The sequence below is a fragment of the Carcharodon carcharias genome, chromosome 20 (genome assembly GCF_017639515.1).
Source record: "Carcharodon carcharias isolate sCarCar2 chromosome 20, sCarCar2.pri, whole genome shotgun sequence".
Classification (NCBI taxonomy): domain Eukaryota; kingdom Metazoa; phylum Chordata; class Chondrichthyes; order Lamniformes; family Lamnidae; genus Carcharodon; species Carcharodon carcharias.
Window position 1 is genome coordinate 47,550,955 of NC_054486.1, and position 17,578 is coordinate 47,568,532.

The window sequence follows — 17,578 nt, forward strand, 5'->3', positions numbered from 1 at the left end:
CCTTCCTTAGATAAGGAGACCAAAACTATACAATACTCCAGGTACGGTCTCACCAGGACTCTATACAATTGCAGCAATACATCTTTACTCCTGTATTCAAATCTACCACAAAGACCCTGAATAACTTTATATTCATGAAGGTTTCAGAGTGAGGAAAGACAGCCTCATGTATCATTCAAAATCCTTTGAAGATATATTGAAACAAACATGTATTACTCAATCTCTCTCAATTATATTAATATTATAGGATGTTTGAATTGAATAGAATGAATTGATACATTCATTGATCAATAAGAAATAATTTGATTGAGTAAGACTGGTTCCCATCCAAGCTCTTCCAGAACTATGTGTATCTCTTGTCCCATGAGATCTGAAAATTAGCCATAGTCGGGTATTTTATAGGACTTGCAAAAACAACTTGCAGTAACTGGCCTGAATCCTGTAAATGCTGTGACCAGTAAGGAAAAAAAACTCAGATAAATAACATAGGCAAATATGGTTTATGTCTTTTGAAAAGGTCTCTCACATGCAAGTACAAGCTGAACACACCACTTTTCAGTGTGGTTAAGGCCAGAACATAGAACAGCAAAACTTATTTACTTGTTTGGTAGATGTTCCTTTCTCTTTCACTTGGGTGTTAAATATCATCTCAGTAGAGTGAATAAATTGGTCAAAAAGGATCACATACCTATCATTGAGTTTGTCTAACTTTCCTCTATGCACTCCACCGAGGCAATTATTTAACACTTAAGCACAAGAGAGAAAGATATACTGCATTCTGCTATATAATATTCTATTAGAATTCAATCAAGCTATTGCTTATATTGAAGAGCGCATATCAAAGAAGGTTACGCTGAAGAACATGGTTAAAACCACCGGAAAACTAAAATAAAGATCCTCAGTAGATAGAATGTTATCACCTAAGATATTGCCAATTAAAATAATCTGCCTGCTCAGTGAGGAATCTATTAGAAGCACACATAGATAGCGATATGAATATATAACAAGTATACACATTGTACTTAGCTTCTAACAAAGCTAAATTCACTTGCAGACCCAGATTTCCAACCTAGCGTTATTTTATCACCAGAATCTCAGTTGCACACTGCCAATTAGATGCCTGTTGTAAATGGATGGAACCTGCCAGCCAGTACCAAGAAAAGGCTTGCTGGCAAGTAGCCAGGGAGAGGATGCTTGAGTTGTACAGAGCCTTGATCAGATGACATTTTGAGTACCGCCCTCAGTTTTGGGCACCTCACCACAACAAAGATATACTGGCCTTGGCATACAGCACAGATTCATCCCTTGGCTTTAAGGTGTTATTTTATTAGAACAATTTACACATATTTCGATGGTATTCTCTTGAGTTTAGAAGATTGAGGTGTGATGTAATTGAGGTATTAAAAGTTAAAGACATTTGATAGAAAAGTTATTTCCTTTGATTGGGGGGGATCCAGAACAAGGGGGTATGATCTTAAAATTACAGCCAGACCATTTAGGAGTGAAATCAGGAAGTTCTCTTTTATACAAAGGGTATTGGAAAGCTGGACCTCATTCACCAAAATGCTAGGTCAACTGAAATGCATAATCATTCATTTTAGTTAGGTAAGGGTACCAAACGGTTTCCTCACTAAGCCATGTAGCAGCCCAGAAGGTACTGTGTAGACCTTGTCTCGTTACAAATTTTATTTATGTGGTCGCAGGAAATTTTTTTAAGGGAATGCACACAGAAAAGGTCTGTGCACAAAAAAATAAATTTTAAAGGTATCACTGAAACCAAGGAATATGGATCAAAGGTGGGTAAACGACATTGAGGTGCATGATCTGATTGAATGGTAGAACAGGCTGCTGTGGCTAAATGCTTCTATGTTACAAAGCATTACAAATATTGACAGCATAGAACAGGCCATTCAACCCAAAAGGTCCATGCTGACGTTTTTGCTCCATACAAGCCTCCTCTTAATCTAATCCCATCAACAAATCCTTCCAATCAATTTTCCCTCGTGCATATCTAGCTTCCCCTTGAGTGCATCTATGCTATTTGCCTCAACTGCTTCATGTAGTAGAGTTCCATGTTCTAACCACTCTCAGGGTAAAGAAGTTGCTCTGAAATTTTCCATTCTATTTATTACCTATCATATCATAAGCCCCTAGCTTTGGTTTCACTCTAAAGTGGAACACCTTCTCTATGGGCAGGATTTTTCCGTTGGTGTGCGGGAGGTGGGATCCGCACACTGACGCATAAAATGACACACGGTGACCTAGGGCGGGCGCCCCGATGTCACCACGTGCTATTTTGATATTTCGGTGGGCGGACACGTGACAATGTCCATTGTGTGGCTGCCATTAATTAATCGGCCACTTAAGGCCCTTGAGGCTCCAATTGACCTGGATTTTAAGGCACCTGTGTGATCTTCGGCTAATCGCATGGGCGTAACGGGCAGGCAGGTATCAGAAATTTGCATGAAGCTCATCCTCGGCTGGGAGAAGAGGGTTCGCAAATCCAAACATTTAGAAGTTACTACTCAGAAGTTAGTGAAATTTGTTGTGTGAGGTGGAAAAGTTGCAAACGCATAGCAGCTGCTTGGACTGGACTCATAACCTTCAGGTCAGCACTTTTCAGTGAGGATTTGTTTTGGGGCCTGTAGGTTTCAGGAAGCCTCCCTGAGCCTGGGAATGGGAGGTGATCTCTCCACTGGAGGCACCTCATCTGATGAGAAAGGGTGGGTTAGAAGGGGGAGGAGGCCAGGTGTGCACATTCAGCCTGCAGGGGGAGTCACCTTTGGGAGAGCAGGTGCAAGCACAAGGGGTGCAGGACCAAGAGGTAGTCCAAGGTGCAAGGGGCCGCAGAAGAAGGCATTATCCTGCTGCTAGGGTATACAGAAGGCAAAGCACCTGCCTATGTCTGAGGTGCAGTGCTGAAGGAGGCTCCGTCTGTCATGGGAGACAGTCAACGCTATCTGTCAGATAATCAGTCAGAGATCTCAGCTAACTGTGTCCAGGGTGCAATCGACTGTACACATGTGGTCATTAAGGTGCCAGCAGGTGAGCCTGGTGCCTTTGTTAGCAGGAAGGGCTTCCACTCCATGAACGTGCAGATAGTGTGTGATCGCCGGATGCAGATCCTGCAAGTCTGCGCAAGGTACCCAGACAGCTCCCACGATGCCAACATCCTCAGACACTCGAAGGCTCCAGGGTTCTACAGTGCTCCAGCCCAGCTGGATGGATGGCTGCTGGGTGACAAGAGCTATCCCCTCAGAAGGTGGCTCAAGGCACCTCTCTGCAATCCAAGAGCAGAGGCTGAGCAGTGGTATAATAGAAGTCACGCCTCCACAAGGGCTGTGTTGGAGAGAGCCATCGGTCAAAATGCGCTTCAGATGCCTGGACCATTCCGGGTGCACACTGCAGTGCTCTCCAGATCGAGTGTCAGTGATAGTGGTTGCATGCTGCGCTCACCACAATCTTGCGCTGCAAAGGGGGGGAACACTGTGAACGAAGAAGATGTGGATGAATGGCTATGGCTGAACACGATGAGTCTAACAGTAAGTCCAAGGATGAGAATGCACACGGAAATGATCAGGGGGCACACGCTGACCCAGACATACTCTGGGGAGGCAGGGACACCCAGGACGCTCAAATCCAAGGAACCTTTAGCTAGCACAGCACATATGGATCTCCAACACAAGCCTGGCCTGTAGCCTCTCCGGTGTCTATCTCCCTGGTGTCTCCATCCTGGAGACCTTAGTGCAAAATCTGTCGGGATAGGAGCATTGACGATGGGCCCAGTCAATAAATGTAAATAACATACAAATCACTCATCAAATTTCAGGAATCCATGCAGCTGCCCAAGGAAAGAGACACCCCCAGCCATTTAGACAACATAAATTTAATGCTGCAACAGAAGTCTCTTGACATAACAGAAATAAAATGGTATTGCACTTCACACACAATCAGAAAGAACTCACAGGGGGGCCAACAAAAAACCATAAGTGATGAACCCAGGGTCTGCCTAAGGTGCCTTCATTTTACATTTGCAGGTGCTACGCCTTTGTGGTGCTCTCTCGCTGGCACTGGCATTGAGTCAGCCTGTTCTCTCTGATGTCCTGTTGGCCTCGATGACCTTGGCGGACGTCCTCTGGCCAGTCAAGCCTGCGCTGGCCCTGCCTGGAAGGAAGTTGCCAGCTCTGCAGCTGGCATCTCCCTAGTTGTCGCAGCCTTATTGAGTGCCGCAGTCACTGGCAGAGGGGCGGAAGAGCTGCCGCCCTCATCCAGAGCGCCTTGAGAGGAGCCCGCAGAGATGACAGGCAGCTGCTCCGCCAATCTGAGGTCTGTTCGGCCCTCCCTGCTCACCGTAGATGGATGGGTACCAAGGTGAGATACCTGGTGCCCACACGGGCACTGACCACATGGGGTCATTGCCCCTATGAGGGATTGCAGGTCCAAGCGCAACTCCAGGACCTCCTGATCCTGTCCCTGGAGCTGCCTCTCTGTGAGAGCGCCACTCTCTCCATGGAGGAAGCTTGGCGCTCAGCCATAAGGCTCAATGCATCAGCTACGGTCCACGTAGACTCCTCCACCACTGACACCAAGCCAAGCACAGCCTCATGTATCTCTACCAGATGGTCCTGCACACCCAGCTGCATCTCATCAATTGGCTGCATTGCCAACAACTCCAGAGGCTCATCATCAGCAACGGACTGAGCATGTGCCCGGGCCCCTGCAGTCCTCTGACTGTGACTGCCATCGGCACTCTCTGTCTCCACCAGCTCCTCCAGCGACAGTGAAGTGCTCTCACCGCTGTGACCCGGGACACTAGCCGAAGATATGAAGCCCACCGAGGTGTTAGTATCTGCGCTGGTGCCTGCCTGGCAGAGATGGTGTGACGCTTCTGATAGTGCAACTTCATGCCCCTCAGGCGTCAGAGGGGGCCCCTGCTGCTCCGAGTCCCGGCCCTGTGCCGCAAATGCTGAAAGGAAGAGTAAGGGCATTTGTTCAGTTAGCCTGCAGGCAATGTCAATGTCCATGCCTGTCCCCCGGATCATCCTGTGCTCATCGTTCCACATGCAATGGGCAAGCCATGCTCGTTACGTCACTCACTCACCAATCAGCGCTGCCGTGGATGTTAGGAGACTACTGGTGACGTGAGTGCTGGTCATACATATCTTCCTGTGGCACCCCAGCCTTTCTGGCTCCAGTGGACCTGGGCACATGGCACCTCTCCAGGTCGAGGGCCTCCTGCTTAAAATGGCTAAGCAGCAAAATCTGGCCTGGCCCCCCACCACCAGCCCTCAGCCGTTCAGCATTGTTGTGAGAGTTTTTCTCTTGGAAATGAAATAATAGCATTGATAAGTGATACTTGTACTGTCAACCTCCTGGTTGCCGGCCCACCCCAAGCCCAGTTGCCCATTGCAGGGGTGTAGTGCATCCTTCCCCTGCTTGCCAGCCAGCACTCACACAAATATGCCTGGTGTGTCCTTCCCCTGCCGCTTGGCCACATGCTGCCTTCATCACAGTTGGGAACACAGTTGTACCTGCCGTTGCAAGGAGGTACAATGACGTGGAGTGCAGAGGGCAGCAGATCCATCTATGCCATGCCACCTTCAAGATCGCCTCCCACCATGTCATCACACTGACTTCGACATAACCTGGAGTTTGAGCAGTACGCCTGGGTGTAGATCCTCCAGGTTGCCCCCACCACAGTCATGTGGGTGTCAGTCCACCATATGCTGCGGGTGCAGAACCCATCTCATCACAATCCTTCAGGCTGACGAATGCTTAGGGAATATCTGCTGGGCCGCCCAGCTATGGACACATGCTGTCAATGACTCATGCACTTAGGCCACTCAGATATGGGTGGGGTGCCAGGGGGGGAGAAGCTTACATGATGGGTGAAGTGAATGATGCCAGAATACGACTCACCTTTCCCGTGTGCAGCAGGTCGTTGAAGCGCTTGCGGCACTGGGTCCATGAGCGCCGCACCATGATCTCTGCTACCTCCTCCCACACAGAAAAGGTTTGTGGAACAGGTTGGGTCTGTATCCATTAATGTTTGCAAGCATGAAAGGTGATCTTATTAAAACATATAAAGATATGGTGACTTGACAGGGTGAATGCTGAAAGGATGTTTCCCTTCTGAGAACTATGGGACACGGTTTAAAAATTAAGAGGTCTCCCTTTAAGATGGAGAAGATGGAGATGAGGAGAATTTTTTTCTCTCAGAGGATCGTGAGCCTGTGGAACTATCTTCCCTGGAGAGTGGCTGAGGCAGGGTCATTGAATATTTTTAAGGCAGAGGTAGATAAATTCTTAACCAACAAAGGAGTCAAAAGGTATCAGGAGTAGGCAGGAAACTGGAGTTTGAGGCCACAATCAAATCAGCCATGATCTTATTGAATGGCAGAGCAGGCTTGAGGGGGGTGAATGGCCTAGTCCTGCTCCTAATTTGTATGTTTGAGAGAGACTTCAGTTACATGGATAAATTAAGAAGCTGGGGTTGTTCTCCTTAAAGAGAAGGTTGAGAGGAAACTTGAAAGACGTGTTAAAATCATAAGGGGTCTAGGCAGAGTGGACAGGGAGAAACTGTTCGAGGGGTCATGGCAGCAAGAGGTAAGCCATGTCACCACAAGAGATCCAATTCTTATTTCTGTCTTGATTATTTTCGTGCAGAGCTCAGCAAGAGCTGGATGTTTAGCAAAACTAACCTTTTTATTAAGTAAGATGATAAGGTCAAATGTAGGAGCACAAAATGTTATGTGCATGCCATCTAATGCACTCTGTATTTGGGAAATTTACCCCCAACATATCAAACCAGTTGAATGCCCCAGCTCCTAAAGCGTGTTAGTAACCTGACCAATACTTTCTGAAAAGCTACCCCAGGTGACCCTCTCAAACATTTGATTAAAATGTAGCTGAGTTGTCACTTTCATAGCAATACACAAAGCTGACAGGGTAGATGACCCACAGCTCTTCATAAAGTAGAGCTCTCCTATTGCATTTTTGGTGAGGTACACTCTTCTGACAGAGGTCTTCACTGAGATCTTCACAGGATCTGTGTGGCCTGGAATTTTCTTATGGGGGTGTAATATATTGTAGTGCCTCCTCCTCATCATGCTGCTTCACTCCTTTCATCCATGCTGTACTGCTTCTCCTCCTCCAATTTGAAATAGAAAGCAGAATTCTCATTGGGAAATGCAAAACTGGTACTCAAAACCATTTCCTGTGATTGGGAATAAAAACAGCTTAGTGGCCCTCATATCTAAGTGATGAGGCTAGCTCCAGCCAGGGCAAGGCAAAAGAAGAGCCTCTTTAAAAGCTGTTCTGGAACCAAAGTTTCTTCAGGCTGTAGGCTGGCAACAGATACAACTCTTAACACATCATTAACTACCCTTGATACAAGTGGATATCAAATCTTAGGTATTTGGCACCCCAAGTGCTGTTCCCCTACCCTGACATTTACTTTAATTATCTCCCAGCAGCATCACTGTGCTCACTTTGAGAAAGTCCTAGATGGAAATTACAGCGCTGTCAGTAGATCTCACTCCAAAATTAACTTTCAAAATTGCCAATAACTGCCTTTTAAGCCCCAAGGTCGCCAGAAAATACAAATCAGTTCTGGGCTACTGTCAGAATAGTATAGAGGTGATTTTTCCATCCACAAAGTTATAAATGTTTTGTTCTTTGAGATTCAGAGACTGTAAAACCAACAATGTAATGAAAATACCATTTTCTCTGATTTATTTTATACTATTATCTGAACATTGCAAAGGTGACAGTGAAAATTTCCAGATTTTTAAAATCTACAACAAAATAAAACTAGAACAAGTATTTCCATGAAAGATAGTCATAACAATGAATAATATAGTGCTTTATTCTATTTTGCAGAAATATCTTAAAATGCTTCACATATATTGAATTACTTTGAAGTCTGTTATTATGTAGACATATGTGTCAGTTAATTTAGCACATCAAGACTTACAAACAGCAATGAGGTGGATGCCTAATTAATTTGGATTTGGGGACATTGGTTGAGTTGAATGTTGGTGAGAACTCCTGACTCTTTAGGCGGTGCCATTCTAACATCATTTGCAGACAGGATTTCAATTAAACATTACATTCAGATGATAACGTGTAAAAGGTACTCACATTGTTGAAGTGCCTTTCACTTGTTTTATTTTAAAGCTTAATTGAACTTAAATTATTTTTGTGTAATAATAATATTAAGAGCAAATAAAAAGGTCTGTGCTTAAAAGGCATTGGGCATATAAATTATGAACAGGTGAAGGGTTCTTTGATCCAGTTATAGAACTAGAATGCAAACTTCTGATTTAGAGGCAAGAGTACTATCAGCTCAGTCAAGCTTTATACTGAAAATGTCATGTTGCTTTGAGTGCCAGTAGATTCTTTAGAAAACGTGCTATTAAAAGAAAATGCAGAATTTCTGTATTTTTAAAAACTTGTTTTAAACACAATCAAAAAGCAAACCAGAAGAATTAAGGTTGAAGAAAAGTATATTTTCATTTTTAAAAAATCTTCAAAGCATTCACTTACTTCTGAACTTTTTCATTTAGTTCATTTTTGGCTTCCAAGGCTTGCTGTAGTTTAATCCCCATGTTCACCTGCTCTGCCACAGCCAGTTGTAACTGGTTTGCAAGATCCTCATTTTGGTGGTGTGTGGCTGACATAATACCCTTGCTGGCACGTAAAGCATCATCATAAGTGCCCAGCGCAATGTTGAACTGGTCTGTGAGACTAGCCTCTTGAGATAATGACTTGTGTAAGCTGAAAGAGCATAAATAAATATGACAAGTTAACTTTACTTTGTTAAACTTATTTATATATACCTATTATTTTTACAACAATTATAAAAATAAGTGTTAAAGGATGTTATGCATATAAATTATGGACAAGTGAAGTGCTCTTTTGATTTGATTGTACAATTAATGATAAATGAGAAATTCAAATATCTCAAGTTTTTGAGAAACTTGTCTTGCATTGGATACAAAAGCTTTAATCACAAACTCCAATCAAAAACTGAATGTAATGCTTCAAGACGACGCAGTTAATCTATTTATCACTTATGCAAAATTTGTATTTGAGGAACTTTAGCTTTAAATGTTTGTCAACAACAAATTATCAGATAAGAGTTGTTATTAGATTCTGCATATCTTGTTTTACACTGTGGTTTCTTTTGTGAATATATTACAAGTCAACAAAAGGCATAACTCTAAAGAAACTGTCCCTTTTTGGATGCACATACTATTCTCATAACTCTTGGGCTTGACACTATGTGAGTCAGGTTTGATGAAGACGTTTGAAATCTGCTGGATCTCTTGCCCACTTTCTAAACATGCTGAACAGGTTATGAGAAAGCAGAGCCTTAGAACATAGAGAACTTCGAGTTTTCTCCTAGGTGAACAGAGGACCACCGGGCTTCACTTGCACCTGCGTCACACCCACTCTCTGAAGCAGGCACCAGTGCAGATACCAGCATCTTAGTGGCTATTAAATCGGAGGCTAGAATGTCATTACACATTGCTGAGGGAACCACACTCACACTCACAAGCGGAGGCAGAGAGTTCCCAGGGCGCTGACAGTCAGAGGACTGCGGAGGACCAGGCAGATGATGAGCCTTTGGAATCATCAATTTGTGGCAGAAGCTGGGTGTGCGGGAGGATCTAGCATGCCATGGTCTCCTTTGTGGAGGAGTCCATGCGGACCATGAGCACTGCGTTGACCCCTCATGGCCAAGCGCACTGCCTCCTCCATTGAGAGAGTGGCGACTGTCACGGGGACAGAATCAGGGGTTGTGCACAGACCTGCAGGCCCTCACACAGGCAATGACCTCAGGTGGTCAGTGCCAGTGTGGGAGATGGATGAGGCACCCAGTGTCCCAGCTAGGTGCCCGTCCATCCATGGGTGAGCAGGAAGGTCCAGAGAGACCTCATGAGCTGCTTGTCATCTCTGCGGGCTCCTTACAGGGTGCTCTGGATGATGGCAGCAGCTCCTCTGCCATGATCATGCATCTGATGAGGCTACGATGATCGGGGAGATGCCAGCTGTGGCACTGGCTGTTTCTTCCCAGGTGGGCCAGCACAGGCTCCACTGACCAGAGGACAACCGCCAAGGTCATCAAGGCCAACAAGACACTAGAGCCAGTAGGCTGCTTCCAATGCCGGTGCCAGCAAGTGGCGGGGGGGGGGGGGGGGGTGGCTACCAAGACGTAGCACTCGCAAATATAAGTTTAAGGCAACATGAACAAGAGAGGGACTGTAAGGTAATTTTCTGTTCATTTATGTTTGGTTTATATGTCTGCTGGTGTGGACGTCAACACCAGTAATTGAAATGTCATAATGATTTCAATGTGATGATAACATTAAATTTGCTTTGGTTCTGATGACTTAAGTATGATTTAAGTTTTTTCTTCCTGGTGCAGGGTATGCCAGAATGTAATGCTGGACGTGAGTGGCTGGTTACTTTATTGCACAGGTCTTTGGGTGCAAATGTCATGGTCATTTCAGACATCTGGGATGGAGGTGCCAGCCCTGGCGTGAGGTTGAAGCTGATCTTTGGTAGCCTAGCTGAAGGAGCATTGGCTCAAGGCGTCCCTGGTACCCCTGCCTCCCTGGAGGTTACTGATGTCTGCCTCAATGCCCTCAGCGTTCTCCGCACCAAATTCCTCTTCTGACTCACTACTGAACTCATCATCTGTACCCTGTGCAGCTGCGTCAAGATGCTCTTCCTCCAGTGGGTCCCCCCTTGCCAGTGCCAGTTTGTGCAGTGCATAGCAAGCAGCCACTATGGGAGTCCTAGTCCAGGATTCTCTTAAGGTTAACTTGCAGGTTCAGTCGGTAGTTAGGAAGGCAAATTCAATGTTGGCATTTATTTCGAGAGGACTAGAATCTAAAAGCAGGGATGTGCTGCTGAGGCTTTATAAGGCTCTGGTCAGACCACATTTAGAATATTGTGAGCAATCTTGGGCCCCGGATCTCAGGAAGGATGTGCTGGCCCTGGAGAGGGTCCAGAGGAGGTTCACGAGAATGATCCCAGGAATGAAAGGCTTAACATATGAGGAACGTTTGAGGACTCTGGATCTATACGATGGAGCTTAGAAGGATGAAGGGGAAGCTGATTGAAAGTTACAGAATACTGAAAGGCCTGGATAGAGTGGATGTGGGGAAGATGTTTCCATTAGTAGGAGAGACTAGGACCCGAGGGCGCAGCCTCAGAGTAAAGGGAAGACCTTTTAGAACAGAGATGAGGAGAAACTTTTTTAACCAGAGAGTGGTGAATCTATGGAATTCATTGCCACAGAAGGCTGTGGAGGCCAGGTCATTGAGTGTATTTAAGACCGAGATCGATTGGTTCTTGATTGAGAAGGAGATCAAAGGTTACGGGGAGAAGGCGGGAGAATGGGGTTGAGAAACTTATCAGCCATGATTGAATGGTGGAGCAGACTCGATGGGCTGATTAGTCTAATTTCTGCTCCTATGTCTTATGGTCTATCAGTGACACCCACTCCGGGGGGTATTGTAGGGTGCCCCCTGAATGGTCCAGGCATCGGAAGCGCATCCTGAGAAGACCCATGGTCCTCTCTATCATCACACTTGTGGAGGCATGACTTGTATTGTAACGCTGCTCTGCCTCTGTTCTTGGGTGACGGAGAGGCGTCATGAGCCTCCTTTTCAATGGATAGCCCTGGTCACCCAGCAGCCATCCATCCAGTCGGGCTGGAGCACTGAAGAGCCTCAGCACCTGGGAGTGTCTCAGGATATAAGCGTCATGGGAACTGCCAGGGTACTTTGCACAGACTTGCAGAGTCTGCATCCTGTGGTCACACACTATCTGCACATTCATGGAGTGGAATCCCTTCGTGTTAATGAAGGCACCCAGCTGACCCACTGGTGCCTCGATGGCCACATGTGTGCAGTTGATGGCACCATGGATGCGGGGGAACCATGCAATCACTGTGAAGCCTCTGGCTTGCTCAGTCTGGCTAGCCTTGTCCATACAATAAAGAATAAAGGTCAGTACCCGCCTGAACAGAGCTTCTGTCACCAGCTTGGTGCAACTGTGGACAGCTGATTGGGAGACTCCAAACAGATTCCCCACTGATCCCTGGAAAGAGCCCGAGGCATTGAAGTTGAGGGCCGTTGTGACCTTAAGAGCGATTGGCATGGGGTGTCCACCCACACAGTCAGAGCTGATTTCAGGCCCAATCATCTGACACATGGAGGTCACGGTCCCCGTTGTGAGGCGAAGCCTCCTTCAGCACTGCACCTCAGACACATTGAGGTAGCTCCATCGCTGCCTGTGAACCCTGGTAGCAGGATAGCGGCGTCTTCTGCGGCCCCTTCTGCCTTGGACTATCAGCTGGCCCTGTGCCTGCACCTCTCCTTTCACAAGTTCCTCCCCTGGAAGCTACATTGTATTACCTGGTCTCCTCTCCCTTCTGCCCCTCTCTTCCTCCTCAGAGCAGCTGCCTCCAGCAGAAGCCACAATCTCTATTACCAGGGTAACGGAAGGCTGTCTGATAGCTAGAAGGGTCCATTTGGTCTGAATCCTCTGGGGGCCTTGCAGACAACAAGATGACCTGAAATGAAGCCTGGAAATACTAACAATGAAGTCCCAAACAGAGATGAAGCTGCTAAGTACCATTAAGTTATGAGCAGCAAACTATGTACCAAAAACCCACTACTGACACTAGCAATGCTGCTCACCCTTTTTATCCCGCCTGTGGATGAGGTTTTTGAAAGTGTCGGCTGGCCGCCTGCCAGTTTTGCACGTCAGATGAGTGCGAAATTGCATGGGCAACGAAAAATCACCGTTAATTGGGTTTTTATTGGCCTTAAGTGGTCTTTTAATTAATGGCAGGGGTGGCTTTGGCACCCACTTGCTCCCGCCAACTGAAATATTGTGCAAGTGTGCAATGTCACCCGGGACGCTCACCTGACATCATCACGTGGTATTTGGCGCCTGCCTGTGGGACGTAAATTCTGCTCCACGTCTCTGTAATGGCTATCATATTTATTTATTTCAAACTGCGCTCAAAATTAATCCATCTTGTTACGAATGCTGCAAGTCTTCAAATAAAGAATTTTATTATGATTTATTTTCTTGAAATTTTATTCAATTTTACCATGTTCCCCTACTCTGACCTTATTTTTTTTACTCATTCACGGGATGCGGATGTCACTGGCTGGGCCAGCATTTATTGCCCGTTCCTAGTTGCCCTTGAGAAGGTGGTGGGGAGCTGCATTCTTGAACCGCTGCAGTCCATGTGGTGTAGATACACTCACAGTGCTATTGGGAAGGGAGTTCTAGGATTTTGACCCCAGCGACAGTGAAGGAACGGCGATATATTTCCAAGTCAGGATAGCGAGTGACTTGGAGGGGACTTCCAGGTAGTGGTGTTCCCATCTATTTGCTGCCCTTGTCCTTCTAGATGGTAGTGGTTTTAGGTTTGGAAGGTGCTTTCTAAGGAATCTTGGTTAATTCCTGCAGTGCATCTTGTAGATGGTACACACTGCTGCCACCGTCCGTCAGTGGTGGAGGGAGTGAGTGTTTGTGGATGGGGTGCCAATCAAGCGGGCTGCTTTGTCTTGGATGGTGTCCAGCTTCTTCAGTGTTGTGGGAGCTGCATTCATCCAGGCAAGTGGGGTGTATCCCATCACACTCCTGTTTGTGCCTTGTAGATGGTGGACAGGCTTTGGGGAGTCAGGAGGTGAGTAATTCATCACAGGATTTCTAGCCTCTGACCTGCTCTTGTAGCCATAGTATTTATATGGCTAGACCAACTTCTGGTCAATGGTAACCCCCAGGCTGTTGATAATAGGGGATTCAGTGATGTTAATGCCATTGAACTTCAAGGGGCGATGGTTAGATTCTCTCTTGTTGGAGATGGTCATTGCCTGGCACTTGTGTGGCACGAATGTTACTTGCCACTCGTCAGCCAAAGCCTGGATATTGTCCAGGTCTTGCTGCTTTTGGACATGGACTGCTTCAGTATCTGAGGATCGCAATTGGTGCTGAACATTGTGCAATCATCAGTGAACATTCCCACTTCTGACCTTATCATGGAAGGAAGGTCATTGATGAGGCAGCCGAGGATGGTTGGGCCGAGGACACTATCTTGAGGAACTCTTGCAGTGATGTCCTGCAGCTGAGATGGATGACCTCCAACAACCATAACCATCTTCCTTTGTGTTAGGTATGACTCCAAACATTGGAGATCTTTCCCCGATTTCTATTGACTCCAGTTTTGCTAGGGCTCCTTGATGTCACACTCAATCAAATGCGGTCTTCATGTCAAGGGCAGTCACTCTCACCTCACCTCTGGAGTTCAGCTTTTTTGTCTACATTTGAACCAGAGCTGTCATGAGGTCAGCAGCTGAGTGGCCCTGGCGAACCCACCTGGTCCTCAGGGAAAGTAGGACCTCACAGGTAGTGATCTCAGGATTACTACCAGTGCCACGTGCTAGTCCAAGTAGAAATAGCAGGATATATCGGATGAATACGTGGCTGAAGAAATGGTGTTGGGGGAGGGTTTCAGATTCCTGAGACATTGGGACCGGTACGAACTGGATGGGTTATACCTGGTCAGGACCGGGACTGATGTCCTAGGGGTATTATTTGCTAGAGTGGTTGGGGAGGGTTTAAACTAAAATGGCAGGGAGATGGGAACTTATGCAAGGAGCCAGGGGAGGGGGAATCAAGGACAAGAACAGAAGACAGAAAAGGGAATAAGAAAAGTGATAGGCAGAGAAATCAAGGACAAGAATCAACTAGGGTCTTAGGAAAAAATAGTGGGAACGGGACAAGTAATGTTAAAAAGACAAGCCTTAAGGCTTTGTGCCTTAACGCGAGGAGCATTCACAATAAAGTGGATGAATTAACCACCCAAATAGATGTAAACAGGTATGATATAGTCAGGATTACGGAGACATGGCTGCAGGGTGACCAGGGATGGGAACTGAACATCCAGGGGTATTCAGTATTTAGGAAGGACAGACAAAAAGGAAAAGGCGGTGCAGTTGCATTGCTGGTTAAAGAGGAAATTAACATAATAGTGAGGAAAGATATTAGCTCTGACGATGTGGAATCTGTATGGGTAGAGTTGAGAAACATTAAGGGGTAAAAAAACCCCAAACTGTAGTGGTGATTTTGGGAATGGCATTAAACAAGAAGTTCGAGATGCATGCAATAAAGGAACATCTGTAATTACGGGTGACTTTAATCTGCATATAGATTGGGCAAATCAAACTTGTAACAATACTGTACAAGAGGAATTCCTGGAGTGTGTACAGGATGTTTTTCTGGACCAATACGTTGAGGAACCAACTAGAGAACAGGCCATCCTAGACTGGGTATTGTGTAATGAGAAAGGAATAATTGGCAATCTAGTTGCGCGAGGCCCCTTGGGGATGATAATATGATAGAATTCTTCATCAAGATGGAGAGTGACGTATTTGATTCTGAGACTAGGGTCCTGAATCTTAATAAACGCTGGCATGAAGCATGAGTTGTCTATGATGGATTGGGAAACGTTACTTAAAGGGATGACAGTGGATAGGCAATGGCAAACATTCAAAGAGCACATGGGTGAACTGCAACAATTGTTTATTCCTGTCTAGCGCAAAAATAAAACAGGAAAGGTGGCCGAACCATGGCTTACAAGGGAAATTAGGGATAGTATTAGATCCAAGGAAGAGGCATACAAATTGGCGAGAAGAAACAACAGACCTGAGGATAGGGAGCAGTTGAGAATTCAGCAAAGGAGAACCAAGAGATTGATTAGGAAGGGGAAAATAGAGTATGAGAGTAAGCTTGCAGGGAACATAAAAACTGACTGTAAAAGTTTCTATAGGTATGTGAAGAGAAAAAGATTAGTGAAGAAAAATGTAGGTCGCTTATAGTCAGAAACAGGGGAATTTATTTTGGGGAACAAAGAAATGGCTGACCAACTAAATACATACCTTGGTTCTGTCTTCACAAAGGAGGACACAAATAACATACCAGAAATATTGGGGAACACAGGGTTCAGTGAGAGGGGGGAACTGAAAGAAATCAGTATTGGAGGGTAGCTAATGTAGCCCCACTATTTAAAAAGGGAGGTAGAGAGAAAACAGGGAATTAATTATAGACCAGTCAGTCTGACGTTGGTAGTGGGGAAAATTCTAGAGTCCATTATGAAAGATTTAATAGCTGAGCACGTGGAAAACAGTGACAGAATTGGACAGAGTCAGCATTGATTTATAAAAGGGAAATCATACTTGACAAATCTACTGGAATTTTTCGAGGATGTAACTAGTAGAGTTGATGAGGGGGAGCCAGTGGATTTGGTTTATTTGGACTTTCGACAAAGTCCCACATAAGAGATTAGCATGTAAAATTAAAGCGCATGGGATTGGGGGTAGTGTATTGAGATGGATAGAAAACTGGTTGGCAGACAGGAAACAAAGAGTAGGAATGAACGGGTCTTTTTTGGAATGGCAGGCAGTGACTAGTGGGTCACCGCAGGGATCGGTGCTGGGACCCCAGTTATTCACAATATATATTGATTTAGATGAGGGAACTAAATGTAATATCTCCAAATTTGCAGATGACACAAAGGTGGGTGGGAGGTGAGCTGTGAGGAGGATGCAGAGATGCTTCAGTGTGATTTGGACAAGCTGAGTGAGTGGGCAAATGCATGGCAGATGCAGTATAATGTGGATAAGTGTGAGGTTATCCACTTTGGTAGCGAAAACAGGAAGGCAGATTATTATTGGAATGGCTATAAATTGAGAGGGGGGAATGTGCAATAAGACCTGGGTGTCTTCATACGCCAGTCGCTGTAGGTAAGCATGCAGGTGCAGCAGGCAGTAAAGAAGGCAAATGGTATGTTGGCCTTCATAGCGAGAGGATTCGAGTACAGGAGCGGGGATGTCTTGCTGCAATTATGCAGGGCCTTGGTGAGACCACACCTGGAGTATTGTGTGCAGTTTTGGTTTCCTTATCTGAGGAAGGATGTTCTTGCTATAGAGGGAGTGCAGGGAAGGTTTAGCCAACTGATTCCTGGGATGACGGGACTGACATATGAGGAGAGATTGAGTTGATTAGGATTATATTCGCTGGACTTCAGAAGAATGAGGGGGGATCTCACAGAAACCTAGAAAATTCTAACAGGACAAGACAGGGTAGATGCAGGAAGGGTGTTCCCGATGGTGGGCGAATCCAGAACCAGGGGTCACAGTCTGAGGATATGGGATAGACCATTTAGGACTGAGATGAGGAGAAATTTCTTCACCCAGAGAGTGGTCAGCCTGTGGAATTGGCTACAACAGAAAGTAGTTGAGGCCAAAACATTATATGTTTTCAAGAAGGAGTTAGATATAGCTGTTGGGGTAAAAGGGATCAAAGGATATGGGAAGAAAGAAGGAGCAGGCTATTGAGTTCGATGATCAGCCATGATCATGATGAATGGCGGAGCAGGCTCGAAGGGCTGAATGGCCTACTCCTGCTCCTGGTTTCTATGTTTCTACATACTCTGGATTGGTGCCATTGAACTCTTTTTTCCCACCCTTCAAATCCGTGCCTGTGT

At 45.8% G+C, this 17,578-nt stretch overlaps 1 protein-coding gene across 14 annotated transcripts in view; it reads right to left on the minus strand.

Moving 5' to 3' along the window:
• mipol1 (mirror-image polydactyly 1) overlaps positions 1-17,578 on the minus strand; it is a 363,283-nt gene that overhangs the window by 18,714 nt on the left and 326,991 nt on the right. For all 14 annotated transcript variants that reach the window (XM_041214749.1, XM_041214747.1, XM_041214748.1 and 11 more), the window contains one exon: positions 8,548-8,778. In XM_041214749.1, coding sequence (XP_041070683.1) covers positions 8,548-8,778 — 231 coding nt within the window. The remainder of the gene's footprint in view (positions 1-8,547; positions 8,779-17,578) is intronic.